General features: G+C 49.3%; 1 protein-coding gene across 1 annotated transcript in view; it reads right to left on the reverse strand.

Moving 5' to 3' along the window:
• ITSN1 (intersectin 1) overlaps positions 1-18878 on the reverse strand; it is a 77515-nt gene that overhangs the window by 44789 nt on the left and 13848 nt on the right. Inside the window, exons 4-15 of the mRNA XM_017838844.1 lie at positions 18562-18722; positions 16295-16468; positions 15640-15733; positions 14105-14205; positions 13340-13403; positions 11065-11202; positions 10156-10271; positions 7929-8191; positions 6765-6914; positions 6428-6568; positions 3249-3336; positions 2937-3076 (exon numbers count right to left, since the gene is read on the reverse strand). Coding sequence (XP_017694333.1) covers positions 2937-3076; positions 3249-3336; positions 6428-6568; positions 6765-6914; positions 7929-8191; positions 10156-10271; positions 11065-11202; positions 13340-13403; positions 14105-14205; positions 15640-15733; positions 16295-16468; positions 18562-18722 — 1630 coding nt within the window. The remainder of the gene's footprint in view (positions 1-2936; positions 3077-3248; positions 3337-6427; positions 6569-6764; positions 6915-7928; positions 8192-10155; positions 10272-11064; positions 11203-13339; positions 13404-14104; positions 14206-15639; positions 15734-16294; positions 16469-18561; positions 18723-18878) is intronic.

Below are 18878 nucleotides of genomic sequence, written 5' to 3' on the forward strand. Positions count from 1 at the left end.
AAATTCAAGGAAAAGGAAATCAACACCATCAAGGAGATAATCAGTTCCCATCCAGGTCTGAATTAAAACTCTGCTAAGGACATCACTGCAGTCCAGGGATAATCTGGATTTGGGCCATTCCCTATTTTATGCTCATCCAGAGCACGAGGACCCCGGGGGATCTCAGCCCTGCTCTCCTGGTCACCCGAGATCTTGTTGCACCAAAGACCTTGTGCAGGTGCAAATCTACCCCCCCAGCACATGGGCTGTGGTGCCCAACATCCTCCAGCTGGCAGGATCCCACTGCCTTGGGCTGGCAGGGGTGGTCAGGATCACCCAGTGCCACCCCTGTCACGGGCAGGGACACCTTCCACCAGCCCAGGCTGCTCCAGGCCCTGTCCTGCCTGGCCTTGGGCACTTCCAGGGATCCAGGGGCAGGCACATAAGTTATCTCATCATTAAATGTAAGATATCCCACTTCCATTGCCCAGTAGAAAACCGGGAATGCTGCAGCTGAGCCGTGCCTGGAGCAGGGAGCTTCCCGTAGGACTACATGGAATGTGATCATTAAATGCTGCTGCCAACCCTGGCACAAACAATGACACTCCTTGCTTTGCTTGTGCTGGCATTCCATGGCTCTGCTCAGCTCAGGCAGGATCTCCAGGGCCATTTGAGTCATTACTGAAGTTTTCCATAGACATCTGATCCCATTATTCCCTCCCAGCCCAGCCAGGGTGCCGGTTCAGGATTCTTGCTTCCCAGTGACACACCTGGATGGTGAGGAAATCAAACCCAGCTCATAGTCCTAGGGCTGGATGGAGCATTTCTGGAGATTAAAAAATCCAATGTATATCCCTCTTTGGGTCAGCCAGGAGGAAATAAGGCTTTGGTGGGTATCTCTCCCAACAGAGGGGCTCCATTGCTTTGCCCAGTACCAGTGGGAGGACAGGGAGGAAGAACCAGCATCTCCCACAGTTCCACAGGAAACCAGCTGAAGAAAATTCTAGGAACACTTCAACAGCCAAGCAATGGAGCTTTTCCAGCTGGATGTTCACAGAGCCCTACACTCATCCTGGACAGACACAACTTCCAGCTGTACAGGTACAACTGGAACTCAAAGACACAGCGAGGCTTTGCTGGTTCCTGGGGGGGGCAGGACAAGGAATGTCTTACCTTAAAAGCAGAGAGAAATTGTTACCTTGGCACTGAACTCACCAAAAGACCAACAGGGAGGGTTTGGAGGTGTCACAACAGCCATGCTCAGGATATTGGATATGAGTTAAAGCAGAGCAATATTCACTACACACAGACAAGGCATTGCTGTAAAAACTTCAGTGCAACAAATGTAGTTGTTGGCTGAGCCAAGATTTTGCCTTTTTGACAGAAAGGCAACAGAACTTGGGATACTTCAGGGATTACAAGGATTCCATCAGATCTCCTCCCCTTGAGCCAGGCAGAGCATTTGATCCCAGAGGAGAGGGCCCTGCAGTTGTGTGTTCACTGAAGCTTTTCCACACCAACCCTTTCCTGCCCTTTTCCCAGGACCCAAAGCATCTGCTTTGGCCTTGGCAGACACAATCCCTCCCTTTTCCCCATCCTACAGCTCTGGGGGACTGCAGACAGGGAAGATGCTGCCATCTCTCTCCTACTGGAATCACCAGTGACAGAGCTGGGCAGGAACACTTCACATCCAGGTGTTTGAACATCGTGACCAAAACAGGCAACAGACTTAAAGTCTTGATGTTCCAGATAAGCAAAAGTACTGAGAGTGTTCTTCCCTCTGCCCATTTATTCTGTTTGGGTAATTTATGATCAGATATTGATCATAATTTTAGCATTAATATCCTTTGGTCATATTGATCTGCAAAACACTTTGGAAGGACTCTGTTAGAAAAACAACATCCAAAAAGCACAACACGTTGAGATGTGTCCAAACCCCACGTATAAAGGAAAATAAACTGAGGTTTAAACCTCGAGGATTAATTAAGCAAGGTTTAAACCAGTCTATTTTCTTTTGGTATAAATTGAGCCTATTTTGTGTTGTGTCTGACTCCACAGAACTTCTCCCCTTCCTTACTCCCTCAGATTGTGAGTCAGCTTTTAATTTTTCCTACAGTTAATAATAACTTTAATATTAAACAAGCTATTTGTTGCTTAACTTCAAACCCACCTTCCATTCTAAAGCTTCTGATTGAATCCCAGTCCAACAACTCCAGAACCATCAATGTCTCTATTCCAGTGATTTTCCTCCTGAACACTTACAGCACAATTTCTGACACCTTGCAGGAAATTGGGGATTTTTTTGCTCAGCTTTCAGAAGAACCCATCAGGGGAACTGGCAGATCAACTACCTTAACATTGAAATGTTTAATGAAAAAATGAATGTTATTAGAGGTTTGTAATACAGACTAATTTGTACCTTCTCTCTGAAGAACAGGGACAGTTCTTGTGCAGAAACACCCAAAACCCACACAGGTCTCACACCAGACTGAGCAACAAAGCAGGAAACCACAACCCACAGACACCCACACTCAGGGACAGCAGGGGAGGAGGAACAGCAGGTAAAATTCTGGTGGCAGGAGGAAATCAAGTCTTTTTTATTCAAGATTTCAGTTTGAACTCCTGATTCCAGCAGGTTTGACCTACTGGCACTCCTTGGATGCCAAAGCACAGGAAGGGGCAATTTCCAATTTGCAATCAGAACCAGAGCTCAAATTTACTGCTGAAGAGAGTCTGCAGACTGAGGTGATTCAAACCCTGAGTTGGAAAGCTAAGTAGTGTTTTGTTAAAAATAAAATAAAATAAAAGTCAAATCAGATCCCCAAAAGACAGACTGGAGAATGTTCCCAAACCCAACCATCCAAATCGACCACTTCAGTTATTTTTGTCCACGCTCAAGTTAGAAAATGGTTCACTGAACACTGAGAAGGAAGGGTCATTAATGAGTCCTGGGTTACCTTCAGCTGATTGTTGAAAATATCAATTTCCTGCAGTTTGGATCGGGTTTCCTTCTCCACCTCATCCAGCTGGTCCCGGAGCTGCTGCCGTGCCAGCTCCTTGGCTTCCAGGGCTCTTTTGATGGTAAGAAGAGAATCTCCTGGTTTTAAACACATTGGCAAATAATTATTTCCTCATATGGAGCCCACTGGGTCACAGAAAGCACCGTTTTTCAATATGGAGCTTGTGACACACAGAAAGCAATTCCAGGGGACACTGGGAGGAGGGAACGGGTCCCACCCAGAGTGAGACACACCCAAAAACCTACTCACTGTGCAAACTGTTCTGCTGGACTTGCTTGAGCTGATCATTGAGCAGCTGCTTTTCTGGGATCAACCTCCCCAGCATCTGCTGAGACTCCTGGATCCAGGACAGGGAACACAAGCACAGAGACAGGCACGGGGTGAGCGAGGGGTCACTTCAGCCACAACAAACAACTTCGATCAGGAACAGAAAGACAAATATTTACAGTTTATCTGAAGGAGAGAAAATAAAGACTTTCCCTCAAAAGGAATATATTCTGGCCAAAAGCCATGAAAAGTGAGCTCTGTGAGGTGAAAATCCTCGAGTCCTCAGTCTCTGGACTTGGTGCTTGTGGAAGGGGATTATGATCTTTCTCACACTCAACACATCGTTGTAAGATTGTGAACTGATATGTTACAGGGGTCCCTGCAGATCAGAAATTCCTCCTTTGGTGGATCATTCCTATATATACATTTATATTTATGTTTCATAAAGAATCCTTGCTCTTTCTGGAGGATGAAGAGCTGCTCCACACACCTTTCAGAAGCCCTGACCCCCAACTTCAAGTTGTCAAACACATCACAGCAGCAGGAGGGGAAAGAGCTTCTTTTATCAAAGATCATGAGTATGGACACCCCAACTTCCAGACAAACAGAGCAATTCCTTGGAGCAGCTGTCTGGAATTGCAGGCTTTTGAGGCCTCAGCCAGCTGACAGGTTCAATCTGTCAGGAGGGATTGCAGGTGATATCACCTCACCCGAGGAATAAATGTCACCTGAGTGCTCAATCCCACAGTGAGTCCCACAGAGGTTGTGGACTCCCCATCCCTGGGAGTGTCCAAGGCCAGGTTGGACGGGGCTTGGAGCAACCTGGGCTGGTGGAAGGTGTCCCTGCCCATGGCAGGGGTGGCACTGGATGGGCTTTGAGGTCCCTCCCAACCCAAATGATGAGTTCCACAGAAAGTCGTGGTTTTTGTTCCAAGACCACGGGATTGGCTGCACTGACACGGCTCCAGATTGTCCCACTTTCCTCCTGCCAGGCCTTGACTGGGCTCTGCAGTGCTCAGCTCACATCTGATGGTTATGCAACGACTGCAGCCTCCTGTAATCTCCTTATGTTCCAGCAAATATCCCGAGAAGGCACAGCAGAGTCAAGGACTTTATGAATCCCCAAGGTAGCAAAATTCAGCTGGAGCAGAGCTGACTGTCCAGCTGCTCTGCCCAGGGCACCTCTGAGGCCCCTTCCAGCCCAAAGCACCCCGTGGGCCTGGGAGTCTGAGAACCCTGCAGGTCATCAAACAGCAGGATGGGTGTCAAAACAAAACAGGATTTACAGAAAGAGTTCTTCAAGCACAGAAAGTACCCCAGGACAGCATTTCAGGGGGGAATGAGATCACCACCTCGGGTGTTTTGCTTTCAAAGGCCAGAACACTTCCCAACTCCAGATTACTCAATCCACTGAATAGTTTGGAGAGTGTGTAAGGACAGAGAACGCCAAGGGATCGTGAAGGTCAAATTCTGTTTCCTGAAATCACAGACAACCCTTGGAATAAGAACCTATCCAAGAACATCCACCAGATGGTTTTCCACATCCTTTCCTTGTACTGGATAAACAGATGAAAGACATTAATGGCACCACTAACTCTGAAGTTTCATGCAACAAGAAACGTCCAAGAATTGAGTAACGTCCCACATGGCAGTGAAATCAAAGCCCAGTCCCTGCCCCTTCAACAAGGGAAAGTCTTCTTCAAATTCCTTGGGAGCCAAAGGATTCATCAAGGAGAAAAACAGTCCCTGCAGGTAATAAGCAGGTCACAGATCAGGGGTTTGGAAGGGAGGGTCCTTCTGAACATCCCTGGAAATGCCACTCGACCAGACAGATCCAGATAACCAGCACAAACTCCCATCAGCCAGGATTAAGTGGTGCACAATTTCTGCCACAAGTTTAATGAAACTCCCTCTTGAAACTAATTAATAGGTTGAAGAATAATTACTCCTTTGAATTGACTCATCTTTCCATAGGGAGTTTCAAGTGTATTAAACTAAACTATTTCCAAGGGAAGGTACCTCACCCTTCAGAGCTAATGCCAGTGCTGACTTTTTAACCTCTTTGAGAGTTTGGAGGATTAAAATCTCCTTTTTTAAACCTCAACTGATTTACTCTGTCCTCTAGAGATGAGACAGAAAAATTGACAGGATATTTGAAAAAATAATGGTTTTTTTCAGAAAAAAGCTTTTAGGTTCTCCCCAGATAAAATCTGGCCGTTTCTCCTAAGCAGTGACACAGTTTTTGGGATAAAAACACCTCATGTGACACTGCCTGAAATATCAGTGGTGGAGATCAATCAGCACCTGAGGGAAGGTATTACCACAGAGCCACAGCTATTGCTACAAAATCACCCCAAACCCAAAAATCCAACAGGACAGCTGCCAGGGAAGGCAAGAGTGGAGCTGGACTGGAGCAGTAGGATTAGGGTTTAAGTCAGGTTTTACACCTGAGCCCTCCTAACCTAAGTGTGAGATTCTCTTTGCAGAGGCAGAAACACACTGAGACACCCCCAGGACAAGCCAAGAATTAATTTCAAGCAATATGAAATGTGTAATGAAGAGAAAAGTCCCTAAATTAAATCCTATAACCCCCTGGGAACCTTTACAAACCTCAAAGCACATTCTCTCCCTAAAATCAGGCACCTCCTCAGTTCCACTTCCATTCCACAGAGAACTTCAGATGGAGCAGCAGGAAAGGACAATGCCAGGGCTAGGCCAGGAACTAACTGGCTTCACTGGGAACTGCAGCTTTGAAAGTTCATTATTTTACAATTAAAAATGGATCATCCACAAGCCATTTCACTGAAGTTGAGCCTTTCTCCCAGCACACAAACTGCAACCACTGCCAGCAAAATCCACGCCATGAAACCCCCTTCTCCTCGTCCTCCCAAACATCTGAGGCCAAACAACTTCTCTGCTGCTCCCCACAGCAGGACTCCAGGAGGATGAAGTGATAAGCACAGACACAGCTTCTAGTGTAGGCACAATTCCTGGATGGGTCTGAAGAACATTAATTTCCAGGAATGACAAATTATCTTCAAGGATAATTTCAAGGATATCTCTTTCGGGGCAAGGAACAGCACAGCCCATGCTGGGGCAGCTCTGCTCAGGGTATCAATGCCAAAATTCAAGGCTAAGAATAAAATCAGAGGTTTTCTCACCTGTAGCTGCTGCTGCAAATGGGTGATTTCTGCAATTCTGAGCTCTCTGGATTTGTTTGTACTTTCAATTTCTTGTCTTTGGGTCGACAGCCGACACCTGATATCCTGAAGTTTTCCCTCCAGCTGGTTCCTTTTGTCATTCTTGAAAAGGAAGGAAAAAGAGCTCTGGTTTTATTTTTACCAGAACGTTTTGTCAGGCGGGTCAGGATCTAAAAAGTACTTTTATTTCACATTTACAACCGAAATTCTGGCAAATAAACCCGGCCATGGCACAGCCACTGTCACACCGTCACTGCCACACCATGCCTGTGTGTTTGACCCGGGATCCATCACCTACCAGAGCTTCCAGCTCGAATTCCAGGGTTTTCTTCTTTGCCTTCAGGACAACTATGTCCTCCTGCTCCTTGTTCCTCTGGTTGAGCAGCTCCTGCCGACGGTTCCGCTCCCACTCCAGCTGCCTCTGCCTCTCCAGCTCCCGCTTGGCAGCCTGGGGCATTCCAGGAGAAAGGGAAAAATAAAGCAGAAAGGGAAATTTATATGATTTATATAATTATATACGATAAAACATACGATATATAACTCAAAAATACATTTAAAATAAATAAATATAATTGCTAAACGCATATAATTGCTATTATAATTCATAATTGCCGTTATAATTAATATTCTAATGAGCAATTAAACCATTAATAAAAACACACTCCTAGGTTGCTCTGTGCCTCTAAGCACACAAATTGCTCAGTGCTTTAAATGCTCACTGAGGTGGGGCTCCCCTGCACAGCAGAGATGACTAAAGAGAGAATCCCTTCATTTTCACCTTTCCCAAGGTCCAGTTTTCTGATTTACCAACTTGTTTCATATTAAGACTCATATTAAGTGAAAACACTCCAGGAAAGTATCAAATCCCTTTCCAACCCCCACCACTGGACACCCTGCAGCTTTGCAAAGAACAGCCCAGTGCTCTGCACTGGACTCATCATTGTTTGGCAGTGGGAGACAATGAGAGCTTTTTGAGTTCCCCAGGGTGTGTTTCCTTTGACAAATTAAAGGCCTGGCCCAAATCACAGGCCAGGTTGGATGGAGCAGCCTGGGCTAGTGGAAGGTGTCCCTGCCCACGGCAGGGGTAGGGACTGGATGATATTAAAGGTCCCTTCCAACCCAAACCATTCTGGGATTCTGTAAAATCACCTCATCACTGGCAAATCATGAATGCCATAGGTTTTTCTTCATCCACTCAAGCATCTCGTTATATAAAATAATCATTATTATTATTTTTAAAGGAGTCAGAGGTCAGGAGCACGCTGTCCTACACTGAAACGTCTCACCCATTCACTCCACAGGAAGAATGAAGGGATTGCTGGTTCTTCCTTACCTCCAAGCCCCCAGAAATGTGGGTTCATGCTCCCAGTGTTGCTCACTCCCAATGCCAGCCCAGTCCCGAGTGCCCATCTCCCGCCTGGTCCCTGCCCAGCCCCCGACCCAAGCTCTGCTCCGCCGTTACCTCTCTCCTCTCTATTTCCTTCCTCCTTTCCTCCTCCCTCTGCCGCTCCAGCTCCCGCTGTTTCTCCAGCTGTTTCTCCAGCTCCAGCTGCCTCTTGCGCTCCTGCTCCTGCCGCTCGCGCTCCTTCCTCTCCTGCTCGGCCCTCTCCAGCTGTGCCAGCCGCTCCTGCTCCTTGCGCTGCTGCTCCAGGAGCGCCTGGCGCCGCTTCTCCAGCTCCAGGTTCCCCCGCTCGAAGTTCTCCCGCTTCTTGTCCTCGAACGTGACTGTGGGGTGGGGGACGGGGGGCAGAGAGGGGAATGAAGCTGTCACTGGCTCACACCAGTCTATATGATGTGAGTCCGAGTGCTGAATCCAAGTGGAACAAGCTCCCAGCAGGAGCAGGTGCTGCTCCCCACTGCGGGTAATGGAGTTCCACGGGTCATTCTGGGGTTGAGCATTGTGCTGCTTTGAAACCCCCAAAAATCCAATTCCCGAGTCCAAGCCCCCCTCCCACAACTCACCCCAGTGTAAGAGGGGTTTTCCAGACACAACACAGGGCTCACTATGGGGGGAAGGGAATTATATTACAATAACCACACAAAGAAATATTATAATACATTATATACACAATCCTAACTACTTCTCCTATGATAAAGCAATATATTTACATTGGATCAAATCTCTTTTCCCTCCAATAAAAGTTCAGAAGGGAAGAAGGAAAGATCCCTTCCACTTTCAGGGCAGCAGTCTCTCTCTTCTCCCATGCAGCAGTTGGAATTGGAATTGTAGCTGGATCTCTTTCCATTACACACAAGGGGTCTCCTCTCACCCCTCTCAGCCCTTCGACTCCAAGCAAAGGTCTCTGGACTGCAATAGTCAGGACAAAAGCTCCCTTCACCCCGTCATATCACGGGGTGTAACACATCCCATGAAGGTCCCTTCCTTGAGGGGTCGAGTTCCCTCGAGTCAGAACATTTAGGGCAGCTTTCAGTTCAGTCTTTGCCTTAAGTGTTCCATCAGAGCTCCTGTGCTCTCTCTCAGTCTGCCAGCCTGGCCAGCATTTACACTGTCGAGCCCCTCAAACCCACATCCTCAGGAAGCCAAGGTGTGCATTTCCATCCCCATTCCTCAGGCTTCCAGGTCTGGAAGTCCAGCAAGTGGGAGTAATTCAGGCAAAGCATTCTCCAGGTGATCCTCTGTGAGGACACAGGACCACTGGATAACTGCAGCAGTCCCAGAGCCAACACTTCCATCAGAGCAAGGCCAAGGATTCAGCTGGTGACATCATCAAAAAGCCATCATGCCAATGACCAGAATGAACTTACACTTGATATTCTCCCAAGATCACTCATTACTGCCAGGAAAGAAGTGGCTCAAGTTCTGGAGCAGCTGAGCCCAGGGAGTCTGGATTCCTGCACACCCACATCCTCACCACTGGCCTAAAAGTGACCTCAGTTCCAGCAAGGTTCCCTGACATCCCTCTGCAGGATCAGGGATTGTCCTCCCTCCAAATTATTCTTCCCACTTCACCTTCTGTTCCTTTTCATAGCCTCTGTGTCCCACTCCCACACCCTGCAGTCCAGATTTCTCTCCCTGCATGCCCAACATGGACATTTTTGGGATGCAAGGCAAGAGACAGCACATATTTCCTCCCAAGTGTGCACACACTGTTGAACACATCAGTCCAACAGCTGCTGAACCAGCTGAATTCTTCTCAAGTTTGTCCCCTTCTCCTGTTGCCAATTCCCTTTTCTCTTCCTTTTGTTCTTTTCCCAGAACTGCTGGAAGTTGTATAAAACCCCCACTGTTACACGGACTGCGAGGAAACGGGGCTCTGTGGGAATCCTGGGATCTTTCACAGAGCACCCAGGCCAGAGGAGGAAGGCAGCAGAGAGTCTTCCTTGCAGTCCTGGAACAGGGATGCAAAGTGCTGCCTGTGGGAGTGCAGGAGAGGAGCAGACTGGAGGCTGTTCCCACCTCCAGTGTCACCAACACAAAGGAGCAGGAAGGAGCTGGACCCAGCAGTGTCTTGGTGATGCCTCTGACATGTCCCAAACTGCTCTGCAGAGGCAGCACTTCCCAGTCAGGCTGTGGAACCCCCAGCAGAGGCCTCATGGGAACATCCCTCTGGGAGCACAAAATATCCCTCCTGGAACACGAACTATCCCTCCTGGAACACGAACTATCCCTCCTGGAACACGAACTATCCCTCCTGGAACACAAAACATCCCTCTTTTCACCTGCTCACCTGGTAATTTCTTTTCCAGCTGCTGCTGTTCTTCCTCTAATGCTGGTTCTTCTGGTAACCTTTGGTCTACAGACACTGAGCTGGCAGCAGAAATCCCACTGCCAGAGCGGACTCTTCTGCCAAGAAAACAGGGATTTCAGGGGCTTAGGACAACCTATTCCTGCCCAAATTATTCAGGATTAACGAGGAAACCAAATTCAATGCAATGATGTAACATTTCTGATGTTTAATATTCTTTCAGAGGGTTTTACTCAGGCATTCCCTTAGGATAACATTATTCCCCAGAGTCCCAACAGCTCTCCCTGGGGACCTGAGAAACCCAGTTCCAATTCTCCATGAAACTTCCCGATATGTCCAGCCCTGTCCCCAAAATCTCTCACCAGTGCCCAATCTGGAGCTGGTTTTTAAACTACAGCACAAGCAGCAGAGACAGAGGAAGAGCTCAGTACAGTCAGGCTAAAAGCAAGATCCCAGGTGGAATACACAGAACACTGGGAATCTTCAGGAGGATACCTGAAGCATGCAGTATGCAAACATTTCTTTCCATTTTAATGGACTGTCTTCCCACCCCATTTCTCCACAAAAAAAAGGTGAAATAGAGAAAGAGAAGTGATGAGTGACCACAGTTTTCACAGATCCAGCTGTACCAAGGGGGCTGAATGTGGTACAGTGTAGATCCATAACATGTCTGGAATTCCAATACATTCCACTTGCTCCAAGGAAGTGTAAGCTTTAGATTCCTATGGCCAGGCTAAGCAAGTTTTGGAAGGTGTGTCAGCATAAAGCACCCACCAAACCGTTCTGAGAGGACAAGGACAGGGGTCACTGCTCAGGCTGCTGTGCTTTACACTCCCAGGACAGCTTTCCCAGATGGAACACAAATTCAGGAGTGACGTTCCCAAGTGTTACCTAAAGGAAGGTGGGATAAACTCTGGAGGCAGTGCAGGGGGCAGGGGCTGCCCAGCCATAGCTCCATCAATGAGGTGCATGGCCAGGATAAACTCCTCAGCTGTCAGCTTCCCATCCTGGTCGATATCAGACAGATTCCTTGGGGAGGGAAGGGGCAAAGTAAGGAAATGAGTAAATATTAAAAATCACCGTTCAAAAGCATCATTTTAACATATTCAGTTCCAAATTAATTCATTTTTTTCCACACTACTTTTTTCCAAAACAAATGAAGAGCAAAACCCATATGCTCCCCTTCTTCCCATATTTCTCATGGATGTCTGCCTTGTAGCCATGGCTTCTCCTTCTCCTGCCCTGAGTGCTCCCTGCACCACGGGGAGAAGGGACATGAACCAAGGGAGTTCTCCTGAACAGCTTGTAATCATCCACTGCCCAACATCACTCAGAAAAGAACCAGCTCAGGTGTTTGGCAGAACTTTTTGGTTTGGTCTCCCTCTTCCCTGAAGGCTCCCCCCTCACATTCCCGAGCTCCCACTGGCATTGAAATCCAAGCCATTAACCTTCTGATCCTGACAAGTACAAAAGCACTCTGGCATCATGCACTTATTAAAAATCATGGAGTAACAACCCAAACCAGAGCTCAAAACCATGCACAAAATGCTTTTGCTCATGTTAGGGAGGTACTGGACAAAATTAACAGCCTAAACTTTGTCCAGGGACAGGACCCAGGGAAGGGCTGGAGCTGGGAGAGGGCAGGCTCAGGGTGGATCTCAGGACAAGGTTCTTCCCCCAGAGGGTGGTGGGCAATGACCAGACTCCCCAGGGCAGTGGGCACGGCCCCAAGGCTGCCAGAGCTCCAGGAGGGTTTGGACAACGCTCTGAGGGACAGGGGGGAGTGTTGGGGTGTCCTGGGCAGGGCCAGGGCTTGGACTGGATGAGCCTTGGGGGTCCCTTCCAGCTCAGGATTTGTTTCTCTAGCCTGCTGCACTCCAATCTCCCATGGTAATGTGACAATCAAAGGCAAAGAAGGGATATATTATTTTGATGTCCCAAGGCACAGGACTTTGTTGATGGGATTTAAATTTGGAAGACAATTCCAACCTCATTTGATCCATGGCTTGTGCCACTGAACTCCACAGGCTGGAGGCAAGAACGAGCCAGGAGAATGAAAATCTAGGGTGCAAAGAAATAATTGCTCAGCTCCTCCAGCAGCCTGGGTCCACATTTTATCAGGAACTCCCAGGGCAGCCGAGAGGCCACACTTGCCTTTGTGTGTCTGAGTGAGTTCAGTGCCAGCACAGCCTGATAAACCCTCTGCTCTCCCAGAGAACAGCACCTGCAGCTCCACTGGCCAGGAAAGGGACCCACATTTAGGACAACAAGAGCTGTAACATCCATTCCTTATCTCCATGGATAGTTTGGATGTCCAAAAATTGACATTTTGGCAGTTTGAATGTCCAAAATTGAATGAGTTCTGTGCAGAACTCCTGGAGTTCACTGGTGGCTGACCCCTGTCCACACAACCCACTTCCAGGCTGGCAACAAGCTGAGTGTTTTTTGGAAAATCATCTGCTGGATGATTGGGCTGATTTATTTTTATCCCTTTGTTATGAAACAGAGAAGGGAAGAGTGGTTTTTAATAATATATAACAAAACTATCAGTGCTTTGCAAAGAGAGCAAGTGCAGTTCAGGTGAGTGAGCTCCAATGGTTTGCAAGCAAAGACTCATAAAGAAGAGAAATTAATTAGGAACAATTTCCCATATGACAATAAGAATATCATAAAGCTCAGCAAACAACAAGTTGAAAGGAAAGAGAGGCTGAGACAAATCCTTTTAAAATCCCTTATTGTAAACATCTGTAACTCCAGTCCCTGGGAAACCAGCCCTTCCAAACTCATGGAAAAGGCAGAGAAAGCCCAAAGGAAGGGTGGCTCGGGTTAAGCTTCCTGTTGTACAACCTGTGCAAAGGTAAAGGTTTCACTGGTGCTGCCTCACATGGGGCCAGGGATGTGGGAGGCACAGGGTGCTGGAATCTGCTCTGCCTAAAAACCCCTCCCTGAACCCCAACTGCCTGAACATCACACAGAACATGCTCCTGGTACTTTTGGGAATATTAATAAAGACACAGAAGTGCAGCTTTTGTTTGATAAAGTAACACACAAAAAAGAGAAACATGTGATTTATCAGAGACTGAAAATGGAGAAAACCCCCCAGAACCCAGTGCAGAGGTTTAAGAACAGTTTGTGTTTGGAGGGCAATGAACAGATTTATTTTTACCATATTGTGGCCAGCTGAGCCTGGGGCAAACTGGACTGCATGAGGATCGTTCTGGCTTGGGGACCTGAAAGTGAAACAAATATTAACAAACAAACAAGCAACACTGCAGAGGTGTGATCAGCATCTGTTATTTGTTATAACAGGTGTTATTTGGCTCCCCAAATAACAACTACATTATCCTTCCCTTCTGCACAATTACCATGGAATCCCAGACTGGTTTGGGTGGGAGGGAACCTCAAAGCCCACCCAGTGCCACCCCCTGCCATGGGCAGGGACACCTTCCACTGGCCCAGGTTGCTCCAAGCCCCGTCCAACCTGGCCTTGGACACTTCCAGGGGCAGCCACAGCTTCTCTGGGCAACTAAATAATTTAGATTAAAAACCAAAAAGCTCTGAAACACAAACAGATGCACCAGAACTGGGAAAGCTTAGCCAGGGAACCAGTCTAGGTTCTTGCTGGAACTGGCCAGGTGCTCCCAGCAGAGGGTGAGCTGAACACTGGAAATGGCTGCACAGGTTCTCACAGAACCCACTGCGCCCTTTTCCAGAATGATTTCCCAGGGTCAGTTTATTTGGCAGAAAATAAGGGAGAGATGGTGCTAAAATGATCCCAGTTACGATGAATATCCACTTCTAAACAAGCCCATTAATCACTTGGGAGAGTGAAACAGGAAAACAGTGATGAGTCTCTTACTATGTGAACAGTGAGATTAAAACTGGCCTTTCCCAGCTGGAAAAAGGGAGACAACAAAAACTGTTGCAGTACCTGTCAAGTGTCCACTCATGGTTTTGTCGTGGCTGTTGAAGAGCTGCCGGTACTTGAGGCGTGAGGACTGAGGGACAGCCCACTCTGCCGCGGGGGGAGCACTGCAACCACAGACAGGGCTCGTCAGGGGGATCGTGGCAACACCAGGGCTCAGTCACAGAGTCTCAGAAGGGTTTGGGCTGGGAGGGGCCTTAAAGATCATCCCATCCCACCCCCTGCCATGGGCAGGGACACCTTCCACCAGCCCAGGTTGCTCCAAGCCCCGTCCAACCTGGCCTTGGACACTTGCAGGGATCCAGGGGCAGCCACAGCTTCTCTGGGCAGCCTGAGCCAGGGGCTCAACAGCCTTACAAGGAGGTGAAGTGCTGCACAGAAATCAAGTTTTACACCTGAAAGGGTTCTTTTGCCCAGTATTGGGAAGGAATTGCTCCCTGTGAGGGTGGGGAGGCCCTGGCCCAGGTTGCCCAGAGAAGCTGTGGCTGCCCCTGGATCCCTGGAAGTGTCCAAGGCCAGGCTGGAGCTTGGAACAACCTGGGCTGGTGGGAGGTGTCCCTGCCCATGGCAGGGGGTGGGATGAGATGAACCCCCACTGCAGGGGGGTCTCCCCTGAGGGGCAGAGGGGCACAATCCCCCCCTGCCCTGCTGCCCACGCTGGGGGATCAGCCCAGGGCACGGGGGGGTCTGGGCTGGGCCATGTCCAGCCTCTCCCCCACCAGCACCCCCAGGGCCTTCTCCCAGGGCTGCTCCATCTGCTCATCCCCAGCCTGGATTGATCCTGGGGATGCCCCAGTCCAAGCACCGGCACTTGGCCTTGTTAAACCTCAGGAGATTCCCAAGGGCCACTGCTCCAGCCTGTCCAGGTCCCTCTGGATGGTCCCATCCTTCAGGTGTGTCCCTGCAGCCTCAGCTTGGGGTCACCTGAAAGCTGCTGAGGGTGCCCCTGAGCCCTGTGTGTCACTGGGGAAGGGATCAGCTCCCACTGGTCCCAGTATGGAGCCCTGGGGACACCACTGATGGCCAGCAGGACTCTGAGCCTTGTAATAATCTAAAAGCCCTAAATATAAAAAGGTGATTTTTCACTCAGAACTTGAAGAATAGAGAAGAAACAAGTGTGTGGAATGCATTTAAAATACGAGAGCTATTAAACAATTTGCTTTTAAAAACAACCAAGAGTTGTCAATTTGAAATGATACATTACTTGTGTTGTCACACTTCCAGGAGTGTCTGTGCAGTACTGCACAGCCCGTGTTGTGTTTACAGGAGCAAAGGCTTTTCTACAAATTAAGTTTTCAAGAGCTTGAGAACAGTGTCAACACTGTTAGTAGTTAATTATTGTATTTCCATGATTTCCTGCTCCTGGAGCAGTCCCTGTCAAACCACAGCATCCCGTGAAAGGCTGGAGTGGTACCTCAGCAGGGATTGGTTTCTGCAGGAAATATTATTTCAGAAAACAACTTTGTGAAAGAGAAGGGAGCTTTTCCAAGTGTGGGGGACCCAAATGCCCTCATTTACCCAGCCCCTGCCCCACGACCCACCTGGGCACATCGAAGGACTGTGCCTTCTGCAGCTTTGCATTGAGCTGAGCTCCTGGCCCGGATCTGCTGAAGGAAGAACTCTTTGGCAATGTGGCTGTGAAGGAGAAAACAGGGATTTATCAGTGCTAACACTTCAAACTGGAGAATGTCCAGGGCATTCAGTCAGCTCCTAACACGACACAAGCACTCTGGGCCTGATGGGATCTCTTTAACAATATAAAGGTAAGGGAGTCCAACAGAACAGGGGGAAACACGAGGGCTCTTCCCTTGGGGTTTTTTTTCCTTCTGCAGTTTTCTGCAAACCCTGTTGACATCAAAATACATTGTGGATAAACGATCTGTAGCCCAGTATTTTACAGCCCTCCTAACCAGCAGTACTTAGTCATAAAGAGACAGGAGAGGCCCAATTTCCTGGCACCAGGTGATTTCTCTGACCGCTGTTCCATTTTCTCCCCGTGACAGACTCCTGCGGTGGGACACGTCCACACTCCTCCTTTAACTCTCCTCCCAGTGCCACCCAGTGCCACCGGGCTCGAGCCCAGCCCAGTCCTTACCCAAAGGCATCCTTAGAAAGGCTGATGCCCCGTGTGCTGCCCCCTGGCTCCGGGGGGAGAGGCAGGGCAGGGTTAATAGCAGAGGAGGGAGGTGAGCGTACCGGGGTGAGCGAAAGCAGGCAGAGGCTGGATGACAGCGGGAGCTCCGTTAGCCAGGGGAGGGACGGCGGGGACGTTGGACACTAACGGGGGGGACATCCCCACCACCGGCATGGAGGCCATGGGCACCGGGGCCACGGAGCTGAGGGGGGGCATGTTGGCAATGCCCCCGAGACCTACGGGCGAGAAAGGAGAGAGTTGTGCTGGGTGAGACACTGGAGACAACGCCTGCAGCCTCCACAGGGTGGGGAGAGAATCCCAGTGAGAACCTACACCCCCCAGGGCAGAGGGAGCAGCACCCCACTGAGGGTGTGAGCACAGAACACCACGCTGGGTGCTGCACTGCCCCAGGAAGTCCCTGAGGGTTTGCTAAGAGAGGAATTGTTTGCCTGAGCACAGAACACCACACTGGGTGCAGCACTGCCCCAAGAAGTCCCTGAGGGTTTGCTAAGAGAGGAATTGTTTGCCTGGAACTGAAGGAAGAGCAGCACCATGAGCTCCAGGCAGCCTGTACAAGGAGCTGCAGGATCAGTGCTCCCAGCTCTTGCTGGGATGAAACGGGGCAAAGCTAATGGGGACAGCACAGTAATGGGTGTTTTAGGGGTGAGCAGAGTTACAGGGAGAACAGGGAGGTTAAAAAGGGCCAGTCAAGCCAGTGGAAAGAACAAGCAAACAGTTGGGATCGAGTGTACAGGGAATGAGAGAAAGGGAATCCCAGATTTTGCTGATTTTTGTAGGGGGTTAAATTTATTCTGCCTTTTCTCACTTAAACCTGTATTTGCTCTGTCCAGTTTCATTGTTTTCTTAAGGTTTTATTTGTGACTGTAAAACCTGAGTGGCAGCAGATCAAACCCCATTGCTGCAGGCAGCTTATCAGAGGCACTGTTCCCTTTTCTTAGGACATTTAGGTGGGATATTGGGAAGGAATTCCTGGCTGGGAGGGTGGGGAGGCCCTGGCCCAGGTTGCCCAGANGAAGTCCCTGAGGGTTTGCTAAGAGAGGAATTGTTTGCCTGGAACTGAAGGAAGAGCAGCACCATGAGCTCCAGGCAGCCTGTACAAGGAGCTGCAGGATCAGTGCTCCCAGCTCTTGCTGGGATGAAACGGGGCAAAGCTAATGGGGACAGCACAGTAATGGGTGTTTTAGGGGTGAGCAGAGTTACAGGGAGAACAGGGAGGTTAAAAAGGGCCAGTCAAGCCAGTGGAAAGAACAAGCAAACAGTTGGGATCGAGTGTACAGGGAATGAGAGAAAGGGAATCCCAGATTTTGCTGATTTTTGTAGGGGGTTAAATTTATTCTGCCTTTTCTCACTTAAACCTGTATTTGCTCTGTCCAGTTTCATTGTTTTCTTAAGGTTTTATTTGTGACTGTAAAACCTGAGTGGCAGCAGATCAAACCCCATTGCTGCAGGCAGCTTATCAGAGGCACTGTTCCCTTTTCTTAGGACATTTAGGTGGGATATTGGGAAGGAATTCCTGGCTGGGAGGGTGGGGAGGCCCTGGCCCAGGTTGCCCAGACAAGCTGTGGCTGCCCCTGGATCCCTGGGAGTGTCCAAGGCCAGTTTGGACGGGGCTTAGAGCACCCTGGGCTGGTGGAAGGTGTCCCTGCCCATGGCAGGGGGAGGCACTGGATGGGCTTTGAGGTCCCTCCCAACCCAAACCAGTCTGGGATTCTCAAGCATCAATAAACCTGAGTCACAGCAACGACTAACCCAGAAAGGTAAAGACCCTCTTCCCGCAGGACACAGGGGAACATCAGTGTGTCAAGCAGGAGGTTTGCCTTCACTTGGCTATTTTCCTCTTCCCATCCCATTTTCCCTACTCTCCCTTGAAATGATGGTGACTTTGGCAGCACTTAACCCCCAGGACTGAACCAGCAGCTCATGCCAGAGCAGCACCATTCTTAAAACAAAAGCAGAAGGTGCTCATAAAAACTCAAGGAAAACAGAGCTAACCCTGCCAAGGCTGGAGATGTCATAACGCCGAGCTGGAATCTAAACTCCAGCACTCTGGGATGCACCAGCCCTGCTGCCTGAGCCACCTTTTGTCTGGAGCAGTGTCAGGCCTGAAGCAAACAGGACCTCAGCTCATGGTACTGTGCTCAAAGCCCAGTGCAATTTGAGGGGGGGGGCACATGCAGCACCTGGCTTTGAGTTCACATCCCTTTAGAAGCTCTTTTTCCTAAAACTTTCTTTCAGAAACTGCCAAATGTCCCCCCTGTTCAATGGGGGTGCTGCAGTGCAAGCCAGCAAGGAGGACAAGGGAGCTCACCAAATCCTGGGGCGCCGGGCAGGGCGAGGGGCGGCTGCTTCATGACGGGGGGCAGAGCAGAGGGGAGCTGGTACCCCTGGAGCTTCAGCTTGATGAGCTTCATGGCGATGGAGAACTCCAAGGGATCCATCCTGCCATCATTGTTCATGTCAGCTAGAGCCCTGCAGGACACACACAGTCACAGCCTGGGATCAGCAACTGCAACACACCCGGATGGACATTCCAGGCTGAGGAAGGAACAGAGCTGGGAAGGGGCTGGAGCAGCAGGAGGGGCTGAGGGAGCTGGGGGGGGCTCAGCCTGGAGAAAAGGAGGCTCA

Source organism: Lepidothrix coronata, unplaced genomic scaffold, assembly GCF_001604755.1.
Source record: "Lepidothrix coronata isolate B3197 unplaced genomic scaffold, Lepidothrix_coronata-1.0 Scaffold364, whole genome shotgun sequence".
NCBI classification, from domain to species: domain Eukaryota; kingdom Metazoa; phylum Chordata; class Aves; order Passeriformes; family Pipridae; genus Lepidothrix; species Lepidothrix coronata.